Below are 13602 nucleotides of genomic sequence, written 5' to 3' on the forward strand. Positions count from 1 at the left end.
TCATATCAATATTACCCTTACAAATAATTAACATTGTTATGCATGCAAATTCCAAGTGCAATCAAATCTTGGGAGCTTATGAGTCATGGGGTGTAGTATGTAGTCTGAGTGTCAAGGCAATGTTTTTCAATTGCAGCTCTTCAAAAAATGTGACTATAGTGGCTGACCACTGAGCAGAGCAATAGCATGCAGACAGTGAAAATGGGAATTCATTTTAAAATGCCTTGTCATTAAATAAATGAGACACTGTGGTAGTGCCATGGGGGCTGCAGGAAAGATCAAATGACTATTCAAACAAAACTGATAATGTCCAAGGAAAGCAAAAGTCAGTGGCTAATACTAAGTATACAGAAAAGAGGCAAAGCTCATATACACCGTTTCATATCTAAGCTGTAATCCTTCTGGACTGGTGAAGTAGCCTAATGGCATCAAAGCTTAATCTAGTCCACTCCACCCTCAATGTACCTTGACAAATACCAGGGTCACAGTGGATCCCACAGAAAGAATATTCAATGAAAAAGTTAAACTGAATACTGAGGTTTTGCTTATTAGGTAAGGTTGATAGGCACTACACTGAACCACAGGTTAACATATCTCAGGTTGTAAAATATCAGTTAAAGGAGAGGCATATTTACTCCAATGTCAATTTCAAAATAAACAAATCTGCAGTTACTAATGCTAATTACCATTTCACATTTCGAGTATCCCATTGAAGTTGGTATGGTCAGGGTCTTTCATGACACATCTGTTTTATAATAGTCCCTAATGCAAACCACGTTATCCCGGCTTGATTTTCCCTACTTTGACCACTGGGACAGGAATGTGCTCGTTCCTGCAGACACCCAAGACTGGCAGCCAGGCCCAACTGTCCAGTCACAACTATTTTGAATAGCACATATTACCTACTTGGGACATCTTTCTATCCCCTCCCTAATGCCCTACAGCAAAATGTATGGTTAGTGAGGGATTACCTTGACAGCGCTCGAGTATGCAGACACTACCTTAAAAAGGTTAAACTCATTGCTATTTTTTTTTATAAGATGTTAATCACTCCACTTACCTCTTCAGCGCTATACTTTTTTTTTATGATTTTCCAATGCTAAATTTGAAGACATTCATTAGTAATGTAGAGTTATCTGCATCCCCTTACATAAACACTGCTAAAAATAAACATATAATGTATTTACCAGCTGGACAATTATTTCATATCTAAACAAAGGTAAAAGATAACTAGAAAGCATGTGGACCTTGTAAGTGTAGAAATTATGCTGGATATCTGGTAAGTACAGCTGAGCTAATGACAGAACATGTCTAATTTTAATTGCCTTCATGTAATAAACATGTATGGAAACTTACCTATGAATTGAAACTATAAATCAAGGGAAAATAAAAACCTCTTAGAGGACAAAAGTAAGAGCACATTTACCACAATTCAAGTGCATACTGGTTAATGTTGCTTTACTGCAATTCATGAGCTATGCTGTAAGAGGGAGAAAAAAAAATCTGGCAGCTAACTTGGTTTGACAGGCATGCAGAATGATGCAGGAGGAAAACGAATGCTGCTGAGTAAGACAATTTTAATGGATTAAAAGCAAGAACTTCAGAACAAAAAAAACATCACTGTCTTCCAAAGATGGGTTTGTGCAAATTCAACCCTAACTGTATTCATGAGAATTTCAGAATGCATAAAGAGTGAGGAGGCATACATGTCAAAATGATTTCTCTCCCATACATTTGTTTTATTTTGTTCTTAGGTTTTTGATTGCCTTGAGAAACACATGGAATATTGGTCACTGATTTCAATCCATATTAGAAAAAGACATGGTTTCCACAATACATTTCATATTTCACCAGTATTGTATTGCTTTCTTTAAACACCCTTGAAAAACCTAGTACTTTGTACTCTCTCTCAAAAAGTCTGTTTTGCCAAAAAATAACACCGCATGTACAATCAATCAAGTATGTTTGGTAAGTGAGAATCTTCGAGAACAGATTTTATAATAAAGTAAAATGCTGACTAACAAAATGGATTTTGATTAACTACAGGCAAGTCAAAATAATAGGACAAAACACAGCACTACAGGCCTATAGCAAAGACTGGATCAATACTGTATAGATCTCAAATGCAGCACTCCTCCCCCCAAAACAATAAAATAATGAACATGTGATTTATCATTTATAGAACAGAATTACAGAATTTTGCTTTCTTGTCTCAATAATGACAGACATGAAATTGTGTAGCGAGACAATTAAGATTTAAAAAAAAAATGTATTTGAATGGAATAAAATAACCAAAATCATACTTTTAGAATGTGCAATTAATATGAATTAATAAAATACCCCACAGCTCAACAACCAAGCCAGAGATTTCAAACAGCTCCTAACACATAAGGTCTAAGCAGAACTTCATGTTACACAGGATTAGTTACTACACATTGCAAGAGGAAGAAAATTATAGTAAATCGAAAAAAATACATAGAAAAACAGAATTAGGAAGACTACATCTGCAATGATGAAACTGAATAAAACATTACATATAGAAAAGTACTTGTACATAGGAACTTAAGGTTTATATACCACCTCGCAAAAACAAAAAAATAAAGTAGTGCTTCCATCTTCAGTTTAGTAGGTACTGTAACATACAAAATAAAAACACAAAACCAACCATACAACATTCCAACTAAAGAACAGCTTCCCTAGCAGTATAAGACCCACTCCCCCTAAAAATGACAAAGATGTCATATTAGTTTTCAGTGAATAAGAAATGGGAGTACTACAAAACTTCAGACACTACACAACCGTTTGGCATTAGCCAGCATTCTCAAACAGCAGGCAAGCGCTACTTGAGGGTTGGTAGGGGCAAGAAAGAAAATCATGACAGGAAGAGGTCATGAGGAGACGCAAACAAAGCTTGAAAATTCAACTCTGCCACAATATGCCCTGATATTTTACCATACTAACCTAAGGCAGGATATTGCCAGAATTCAGACAACTTGCAGGTTACTGGAATCACAAATGCAGGAGTTTAGACTCAAATACACTTATATAGCAGAAGGTAAATAGAGCTCATTTTGGACTATATTCACTTGATTGAATGAACAATGACATGGCCATGAGGATGGGGCCATTGGACCCCCCCCACTATGAGATTTTGGAATGAGCCAATGAGCTGCTGCAAAGGTGGTGTTTGGGGTGGCAATGAATCCTGGGATGACAAGTTGGTTGCCGGATACTTATGCTTGGTATGGTGGAAGTCAGGCGTGGGACTGAGCTTGTCCCCGTCACAAAATGTAATTTATGAGAATGAATAAAGAATAAAGGGCACACCTTTTTCACTTCCTAGTGGTTCACGACCCAGAGAGCATCAGCCACAGACTTCATGGATCCCCTAGGGGGTCATATCAAAGCAGTTCAACAATACTTTAATGTTAGTTAATTACAACTACATTGAGAGCTTAAACAGACTTCCGACTATACGCCCAGAACATCCTTTTTGGGAGTCATTCATTTTGAGAGGAGAAAATACTACCTTTAATCCCCAACTGCATATTCCATTCACAGACTTTTCTATGCCAATTCAGTTTGAACCCAGTTACTTCCCTTCCTAGGGGAAATACTTTGAGGGTCTTCTTAGAAATGCTACTTTCCAGATACAGGAGATACCCCAATAACCACAATACATGATGAACTACTATATAAATGAAGGTTTAAATATGCCTTGTTTGTGGTTCTTGTTGTTCAATACAGGCTAGATATGATTTCTGCAGATCCATTTAAATGGCTAAATGGTTATATGAAGAACCCTACATTACTGTATTCTGCAGTTAAAATATTTCAAATTCGTGGGCATTTATGAAAAGGTTTACAATAGCCATAAGTTAGAGTTACTTTGTCACTGCATGTTACAATTCCAATGATCACAGATGCATGGTCACAGAAATATGAATGTTTCATCAACTGTGAATATAGAAGGAAGTGGGAAAGTTGCATTTTAGGCAAGGACTGAAATTCAGTATTTGTGTTCATCAGTCCATTTACTGTGTCCTGGGCACCAGATCTCACCCATTCATGTGATTTGTATGAGAGATACAATTATATAAGTTTGCACCACAGTCATACAGCACTAGCCCCTTCACTCTTACACTCTTCAGTTTGACGTTTTGCATTGCTGCAAGGTCTGGCAAAATTCCTAGGAGATTCTAATCAACTATAAAGATTAACCATTATGTTATGAAATATCACAGCCCTCCTCCATTCCCATTAATGAAAAATTAAATTAAGTGCAACTAAATGACAAACAAATCAAATAACTAGAAGTTGCATGCAACTTTTAAGGCTTCCAAGCTGTATCAGTAGGTTTCAGATTTTTGCAGGCATTTATAGTTTAAGTGCTTGTGTTACTAAATGCGTAATTTTCAATTTCAATCCAATGTAGTATGCATTTGAGGGTTTCATTCTTGTGTCATTTGAATTGTGTATTTCAATCTCAGTGGACTTGAAGCCACGTTTTTGATTGCATGCTTCAATTATGTAAGGTACAACTGTATTTTTCCACTTAATTCTACCATATATGTGAAGTTTTCATTCTTGTGTCATTCAAGATGCAGAATACATTTTCCAAACTTCTCCACATGATGGAGGTAGAGGACAAAATAAGGAATATCATGATGTGGCTGAAATGTGAAGCTGTAATTTGAATTGGTGTACAGCAGCCATGTTTGACTTGGCTTCATCAACTTTGACAGATATTTATACTAGTGTTAATCACTGAAAATGTAAGTATATTAGACTTTATAGTTCTGAAGATATGTGCTGCCATAAGTGACTTCTTGTAACAATTTGCCACCATGCCGTGTCACCAATGGTGACAAAACTCACCACAATCGAGCATAACATAGTCACTTATTATTGTACCAAGTTTGGTGAATTTTTGAATATGGCTTAAGGTTTTTTTGTGTAGGCACAGGCATACACATATGTGCAGAGTTTCATGTGTGTACTGTATTCCACTGTGCAGGAAATGTGTAACGTGTGTGACGCAGTGCATTCGTTTTTCTTCATTGGCCAACAGCTCCCATGTTTTTCACTGGGGCTACTCGCATTTAACAACCTCGGTAGGACTCTATACTAGTGTCATGCATGCCAATTTGTGGCACAGTGGGTATTAGTGGCATGGAGTAGAAGGCACCGTAGGCTGAATCAGAGAATGCAACATGGTGGTCAAAGCGTGCGACCGAGCAACTTCTGATGAACAAGCGTAATAGTGGGGCAAAAGGTATGCATGAGTATGAAGTAGGTTGAACATGACATATGGTTTTGGAGAAGATTTCCATAGGATTTCTAACGTTGCTGCAAAACACAATATGGCAGCAGCAACATGTGACCGGTATGTGTAGCTGTCACTGCATTTGCAGGTATTAGCATTATCTACAACACTTGCAAGTTTCGTGAGTTTTCATTCATGCATGAGCATTTTAGGGGCATTTGAAGTTTTGGCAAAAAAAAAAAAAAAAAAACCTAAAAAAAACAACAGGCTTCCAGCAATTTGTGCATGGCAGCCTAATAATAAAAAAAGCACAGAGGGAAAAAAATATTCCTGCCAGACATTACATGGGGGTCTTCACCAATAGTATTTTCTTACCTTCCTACTAAATAATTAAGGAGTACTGTCATGTTCTTACAATTTTTCATCATGTTTTATAAGTGCACAAAAACAAGAAGTTATGAAGGTACAATCACTTGCCAATATTGCATGATTGACAAGATGCATGCAATTTTGCTTACATTACTTTCACATAACAACACATATGCATAACAGGAATTTTGATGTGGATAATGAATGCATTTTTATCTCAACCCTACTTGAACAGCAGTATTTTGCAGTCTGTACTACAGTCATGTACAGCTGTGCAAATACTGCAAAGATCTATTTAAACTCATGCAAACCTGGTATCATACTTTAAATTAGTACTTGTTTAAAGTATCAATCAGTAAGAAAGGGTTAAGATGACATTTTAACTGTCTGGTTAAAATAGAAATATGCCCCTTCAAGTATTATTCCACGTTAAACTATATTTCTCCTGGAATGCAATAAGGTTATTTTGTTTCTTTAATACAAGGAATGTACTATTGGTATTACATAAACAGTAAGATCTTCCAACCATTAAAGGTACACTGAATTCATTCAGGCGTATTATTCTCTCAAACACACATTTTAAATGCACTCACAAACCGTTTCTATATTGGCACATTCCTATAAAAATAGATAATAGAGTACCTGTTTCATTCTGACATCTCCAGCACGTGTTGGTCTCTGCAAGGTTTAAACGAAACATTTCATTTATTGTATACATGCAACATGTATTATTAACTATGACTGCATTCATCTCACCTACTACTAGATCATCATGGCGTATCATGTCATGAATCGCGTTGTATTATGTGGCGATTCATTTTGATGAGGGTAAGTATGCGTGTCATATAAACCGAGGAATAATGCACAATGTGCGTTTTAAAAAGTGTTATTAATTTCGTTATAACTTGTAGGACTAGAGTTTATACTATTTCTGCAATAATGTAACCAAGCGTTATTTCGGCAAACATTGCTACATTTGTATAACTTGATTATGCAATGCAAAGCCTTAAACGCATACTACAATTCTGCTATCTGGAACCTTGCACAATTCTGTAGTGTGTGAATGGACGTTTGAATTGGACTACTGACTGCATGGAGTTAAGGCCTTGGCAAAAAATAATAAAATAAGAATAAAAGGGAGACATGACACACACACACACACACAAAATCGATAATTTATTGGCTTGTGTATAACAGTATTATCGAACATATGTGTGTATGTATAGGTTGCATTCACAGTATACCACACAAGGATTGAAAAAGAATAACAGCTTTAAAAACATCAAGCTCTCGTATAAAACTAGACTATTTCTTCAGGCCTATGGGCATGTACAAACCCCTCAGTGAAAACCGTCCAACACAAACACGGATGTGTCACTGAAATAAAACATTTTCTGACCCATCTGTCTCTTGCGATCTGCTGGCTTTAAGAAATGCCACGGAGGGACAAATTAAAAGCTTCCTAAACACAGAGGCCTACATCCAGTGGCGATAAGGAAATGCACACTGCATCGCTACGGTGCAGCAGGACTGGTGGCAAAGACTACTTTACCAATCGTGTTCTCCAGTCATTCCGGCCAAATAAACAATATGTACAGGATTGATCCTGTGCTGCACTTACCCTGCATGCTGCTGACTGTCGTTATGTGTTGAGATTGGGACTGGTGGTGGTGGGATGTGGATGTAGATCCTGCGTTATTGCTGTTGTTGCTGGAAGAGGTGGTGGAGTTGGTGCTGGGGCTGGGAGTCGCCATTGTGGTGTGTTTGAATCCAGCAGCAGCAGCACTGAGGCTGCAATGCAGTGAGCAACTTCACCCTTTCCAGGCAGGACACCTAGCTTCACAACTCAATATAGCACTAGCTATGTCTGCTTCAGTCCGAAACACCCTAGAAACACGAAGGACACCTAGCTACGAAACTCAACATAGCAGTATCCGCTTTACAATAATAATAAAAAAAAAACCAGGCTGCATTTCAGTAAACCACTACAGACACGGGACACCTAGCTTCAGAGATCCGCACTACACACACAACACCAGCGCTGGCCAAGCGGAGCGCCAAGCGGCCATTTCCGCCCACGTCGTCAGTGCCTCCAAAAATAAAGCAACTCTGAAAAGACTTCTGCGATTTGGCATAAATTAGCAACGTGGTGCATTACAGCCACAGCAACGCAGAAGGACATGCGTTCATGTACCTTCAATGTGAGAGTTATTAATATATCCGAATTTGTAGGCTGCTTTAATAAAAGATGTACTGTCGTTTTAGGTTGTTATTTTAATGTACTACTACTGCTGCTATATAATGTAGCTCTGAGTTTATAGCTGTTACTGTGGCATCTGTTGTGCTTTAAACCTTGAGAAATTACATTTTTATCTGCCGACGAATGTATAAACTGTTTTGTTCTTCAAAACCTTGATTGTGTTAACAATAAGTACATGCAATGAATGCACTGCTATGCCCCTGCTTTATTTCGACATTTGTTTAAAGATATGATGTGCAACACATTTATTCTGCCCCTCTCACGTGGAAAACTACAAATCCCAGCGTGCATTGCCACCCACTGCTCACGTGATCGTGTTGAGCCCGAAAGTTGCCTTTGGACAAAGTACGAGCTGGAGAAATGAGCCAGAAAGATCAGTTTAAAGACTCCGCAAAAACTCAGATTGAGGGTTCTGGCTGTTTTCAGATATTATGGAGAACGTGCAATATATGTATGTGTTTCTTTTTTGTCTTAGCAGCATACGTGCAGGTAAGTATTAGTAAACGTAGGAGATTCGTACCACTTTTTTTGACAGGCACTTTGAACTGCTTTTGTTGAAATACTGTACAGTTGTGCCTACTACTACATTTTCAAGCACAAGTCTGCAAATTAAGAAAAAAATAAACTGACCAATAAAATGAACAAATACAATCTATTTCCATGGCATACAACTTAAGCATTTGTATTAGTTTATTATTGCCATTTAGCAAAAAGAATATGCTATAACTATGGTTTTTATTTTAGATAAATGACCCTGATGCTGGGATATGGATGGTGAGTATTTAAATGCATTGCTTCAGTATGCTGTTAATTATTCAGACAAAAGTATTTTCTTTATACAGATAACATGTAATACTGGAGATATATAGTGACACCTACCGACTTAACTATGAAAATGTTGAATTGTCATACTACTATTACATGTGTTTGTCTTCACAGGCTGCATATTCCATCCCAGCTTGTTTGTGTTTTATGATAAGTGCTAAACCTCAGATTACAGGTATGATACCCAGGCACCATACCATTGCATGTTATAAGTCAAATGAATACTTGAACTTTCTTGCTTAATATAACTGAATATTTTTCATTCCTTTAAATAAATAACAATGCCACAATGCATGTTCAATTTGTCTTTCAGAGACATTACTTTGGAGAAGACTTTCTGATCTGCATACACTCCTTTGTTCTGCTGTAGCTGGCATTTTGGGGTGGTCTCTGTACAAAAGCAGTACCAAGGATGTCCTTCAGAAAGAAGAAGGAAGGTAGCAGTCACTATAATTTACGTTGTACAGATAAGATTTCAAAACGAGTCCCTTTATTTACACATTATTATTACTAATGACAGGCGCCAAACACTAGGTTTCACTTGTAATCCACCTCACCTTTGTTAAATACTTTACCTTCTATTCTTCCTGCTGTTCTCTCAGAGAGTTCTCTGGATTACTATTGATAACTGTGTGGCTGCTCCTGTGTCGTCATTCAGGGAGGTGAGACATTTTTCATTTACATCAATTACAATTTCAAAACAAAAGCATATCATTTTGATAATTGTAAATGTTTGTAGTCAGTGCTACGGTAGTTAAATACAGTACTTCATTTGCTCTACACAAGTCAAAGTGTTTAATTTGTTTCTTAATATCCTTTGTTGTCTGATAATTAGCTACTGATAATATTGGCCAATGTCACATTTGCATCCATTTTAATAAAGGAAGTTCCTTCAAGATTGAGGTGGAAAAGTATGTATGGTTAGCTTTCACTATATTGTCATCCGATTTTCATTGTAGGAATCCCATTGGAGGATTGAGACTTTACACAGCGATAAGCATCACAGTATTCCCATTTATGACATGGCTGTACTACTACATCAACAAGGAACTGAGGACCTCTTGGCCATCACATTGTAAAACTGCACTTTAGACCACAAGAGAAGGATAAATGGGACCAGACTGTTTGTTTACACCACTACACATGTCCATATGTAATCATAATTAAACCGCACACCTATTCACAATAAACTATATGCCAAGTTTTGTGTTAATTTAAAAGTTGAAATCAGTAGGAGAATATTTTCATTTTTTTTTTTTTTAATAGATCCCCCCTAAGGTGCAAAATTAGCTAAAACCAGGGAAAAAAAACATGAAAAACATGTACATCATAACATGCAGGAAAAGCTTGCAATACAACATTTCAGAAGGAAAGTAGAAGTTTATAAAACCCCAAAACAATGGATAGGTTTCAGTTAGCAGATTGAGTTGTTTTAATCCATTCAAGTTTTATTGGTGCAAAATTTGTGATCAGCTTTCAGGGCCACTGAGTAGCCTATTTGTTTCTGGACTATGCATTGCAATTCTCAAATAATCTACAGAATTAACATTTCACATGCTGTTCTTTGAAGACATCCCATTAGGGTGCTTTTTGGCTGATAAGAAATACAATGGACTTGTCACAAATGTTGAACAAGAAATACAAAAATGTATTAAGAATAAGCAGGGAGTTTAAGTGAATATGTCAGTGGTATATTTACATTTAAATGCCAACCAGTATTTGAAAGAAATATATAATTTTCTTTCAGTCTTTTTATTTTTATAACTAATTCAGTGGAATCAATCTATGGTTGAAATGGCTTTTGAAGTCTTTATATGTTGTGGATGCATACATGTTCCAGACAGAAGCACTGGATTTAAATCATTGTATTTTGTCAACAACAGTAAAATGTAATTTTTTTAATAAACTGGATTGTCTTTTTTAAATAACACTGTCAAACAGGAACACAAACACAATAGTACCATTGTTATGATTTAAAGAGAAGTAGGCACTTCTTTTAAAACTGCAGAAACCACTAAAGTTATGAAAAATGTAAAAATGTGCACTCACTGCAGTCTAATTGTAAAGTTAAGAGCATTCCCTTTGCCTTAATGGAAATGACATGCTTTGACAAGGTTCCTTTGTAGATGGAGGTTCTCCAGGCCATCACAAAAACAGGTAAAATAATTAGATTTGTAATTTAAAAATAGTGATTGTTTTGGTAGGAAACACAACTAATTACTGGTTGAATATAGTGTATTTACATTTATAAGGGATAATCATGCAATGGATATTGTACACTGCATTGCTCTTACAACTTCTAACTTCTAAACACAATTGTACTACAAATTAATAATGTAGAGTACATAATGCATTTTCAATAATCATTCAGTGCCAGCTCTATAATCATTGCACAGTTTAAAAAGTCCATCACGTTTTTAATAAATTATTTCCAAAAACACAAAGTGCAAGAACATATATCCATGTATCCTCTTAAAATGTATGTTTACCACACATACATGCAATTCCTGAAGTCTACAAATATTTAAACGTAACACTTCATTATACAATTAAAATGTGCAAAACCTCATCACATAGTCCTACCTATATATCCTATTTGAAAAAAAAATAGAATATTATTTAAACTAACAAAAATGTATTTTTCATAGATCTATAAGGATTTAACTAAAGCATTCTCCCTGTCTTTTTTTTCTCTTCTCACGAGTTTTCTTCAAACATATTTTTGCTTTATAAATAACACTATTACAAATGGGAAGGGAGACCTCTTGTCAGTGAAACAGAGTCATGGATACAGAAGGACTCTGTCTGAAACCCTTCCTTTGCCCTTAAGAATCATCCTGTCTTCATATACGTACACCGTGCCAAATGCATCACTATCAGGTGGGGTTTCAATCACCCCTTCAAAAGTGAGGTGATGCACCCCACATTCATCGAGGAAGTAGCCGCCGTCATGGTCGTGTCCCGCCATGAAGCACACAACACTCCTGTGTGAATGCAATATTGAAAGTACTTCATCATAATTCCAGGCCAGACAGACAGGATCTGTGGAGTGTGGATGTATGGGCAGATGACCTATATGCAAAAGACAAAAAAAGATTGCATTCTAAATGTCTGAATACCCCTCCAGCCTCCCCAAATACAATAAAATAAAAATCTAGAAAATAATGACTGGAGTTGCTGAATAACATGCATTTTAATAATTGCACTTACTAATAACTGTGACTCTTTCAAGGTTATTGTCAGAGAAGGTAAGTACTTTATCCAACCACTCAAGCTGAGCTTTACTGAATCCACCATTGAACTGAACAAAACGCCGTTCCATCCCTGCATGTCCTGTATGAGCAAGAAAAGACCCAGAAACATTAGAAACGCCTTTCAACAATCAGCCTAGCTTGTAACCATACCAATCAGACCATAACTGGATTCTGGATCATTAAATGCCAAATTTTCTATAATGTTCTTGTAACTAGTGCACTTAACTAAATAATGACATGAAAATGAAACTTTCTTTATGGCTAGCAAAACAAATGCCTATTGGGGATTTATGTGCATGACGTAATCAATGCAATACTTCATATGAGCTTGTGAAGCCCACCATATTACCTGGTGGATGGTTAAGATTTTCATTTCTGTTGTGCTCTTGTATAATTTTCAGTGACTGGTAATACTTTTCACTTGGTTCTTTTCTTCCAAGAAGGCTCAGATCATATGCATCGAGCAACACAAAGCGGAATTTAGGAACAGGGCTGAAATGATACGAATAACTCAGCTCAATGCCATTTTCCACAATGACCTCATCTAGGTCACTTTCTGAGATTTTGCTGTAAAGCACAGAATTCATCAGATCTTCCCGACTGAAGTTATAAAATTCATGGTTGCCCCATATATGGTGTATTTTGGCATTGCTTTTTTCCAGCTCATTTATGATAGTCTCAAGGGCCTTTTCTGATGCATTGTGCTGCTTGTTGAACCCATCAATGATGTCTCCCAGCTGCAGAATAAAGATGGGCTGGACTGCCTCTCTACTCCATTTTTCATTAGCTCTGCGCAGTAAACTAAGACTGTTCCTGTAGTATCGTTTCCTCGTATGCAGGAAGTTAAAGCCATCTTCAATGTCTGCATACTGAATATCTGCAATGACTCCAAATGTAAACAAAGGCTGTATATTGTCATCCATTTTTGTCCCTAGGTTGTCTGTGAATCTCCCACTTGTGGCCCACCACCTGGAAAGCAATAATCAAAACCATAATAACTGGGAGAAATATATATGTTTAAGTCAGAACTGTATCCATTATATGATCCAAAAATAAGTTAGCAATACATAAGATTGATAGGTTACTGTACAAATAGCCTACATTGTACATTTACATAATATAGGTTGTAGACTCCCTTCATTCTTCAAATATTAAATAACAAAGAGACAATCTACATGTACACTGTTTTGTGTATAGCATAGGTCTATATGATCAGCCTGTGGAATGCAGCCAACAACGTACAATCCATGATTCAGCAAATAAAGACTAATTTCGTAACTTACCTGAAAAACCTACCTTCGGCAACGGAACTGTTACGAAAAGGCCATTTTAATTTAAACATTAAAATGTTGTTGTGTATTTATGTCAAACAAAACCTTATCTAAACAGCTCAAATTAAGTTCCTCGAAGTGACGTCAGATGACGAAACATCCTGTAGCAGACAGGTCCCCACGGATTGCCTTTATAATTGAAAACGTTAGCTTGTCAATCTCAACCAAACGTCTTAAATATATAGGAAAACCGTCAATGGCAGATACAGCAACGTTAATGTATTCGTATTAAAATAAACCAAAACAGACAAAGAAAAAGTTCGGTCACAACAAAATGAAAAGGGCGGAACGACGGAT

At 36.6% G+C, this 13602-nt stretch overlaps 3 protein-coding genes across 7 annotated transcripts in view; 1 reads left to right on the forward strand and 2 right to left on the reverse strand.

Moving 5' to 3' along the window:
* map2k4b (mitogen-activated protein kinase kinase 4b) overlaps nt 1-7734 on the reverse strand; it is a 34075-nt gene extending 26341 nt beyond the window's left edge. For 2 of the 4 annotated variants that reach the window (XM_066704686.1, XM_066704684.1), the window contains exons 1-2: nt 7257-7734; nt 6278-6313 (exon numbers count right to left, since the gene is read on the reverse strand). In XM_066704686.1, coding sequence (XP_066560783.1) covers nt 6278-6313; nt 7257-7389 — 169 coding nt within the window. In that variant the 5' untranslated portion in view covers nt 7390-7734. The remainder of the gene's footprint in view (nt 1-6277; nt 6314-7256) is intronic. The other 2 variants (XM_066704685.1, XM_066704687.1) reach the window with 2 other exon arrangements.
* Nucleotides 7735-8130: 396 nt separating this feature from the next.
* On the forward strand, nt 8131-10626 carry tmem220 (transmembrane protein 220). The gene is made up of 6 exons (XM_066704691.1): nt 8131-8384; nt 8640-8669; nt 8835-8895; nt 9034-9157; nt 9323-9382; nt 9680-10626. Exons 1-6 carry the CDS (start codon nt 8256-8258, stop codon nt 9810-9812), a joined length of 537 nt encoding a protein of 178 aa, XP_066560788.1. The 5' UTR covers nt 8131-8255; the 3' UTR covers nt 9813-10626.
* Nucleotides 10627-11108: 482 nt separating this feature from the next.
* Nucleotides 11109-13598, reverse strand: adprm (ADP-ribose/CDP-alcohol diphosphatase, manganese-dependent). Of its 2 annotated transcripts, none has more exons than XM_066704689.1 (4): nt 13271-13598; nt 12324-12943; nt 11931-12053; nt 11109-11792 (listed from the first exon to the last, which is right to left on the reverse strand). In XM_066704689.1, exons 2-4 carry the CDS (start codon nt 12895-12897, stop codon nt 11503-11505), a joined length of 987 nt encoding a protein of 328 aa, XP_066560786.1. In that variant the 5' UTR covers nt 12898-12943; nt 13271-13598; the 3' UTR covers nt 11109-11502. The 2 variants fall into 2 exon arrangements, with proteins under 2 accessions (XP_066560786.1, XP_066560785.1); XM_066704688.1 differs by having other exon boundaries at nt 13258-13598.
* Nucleotides 13599-13602: the final 4 nt, after the last annotated feature.

Source organism: Amia ocellicauda, chromosome 5, assembly GCF_036373705.1.
Source record: "Amia ocellicauda isolate fAmiCal2 chromosome 5, fAmiCal2.hap1, whole genome shotgun sequence".
Taxonomy (NCBI): Eukaryota; Metazoa; Chordata; class Actinopteri; order Amiiformes; family Amiidae; genus Amia; species Amia ocellicauda.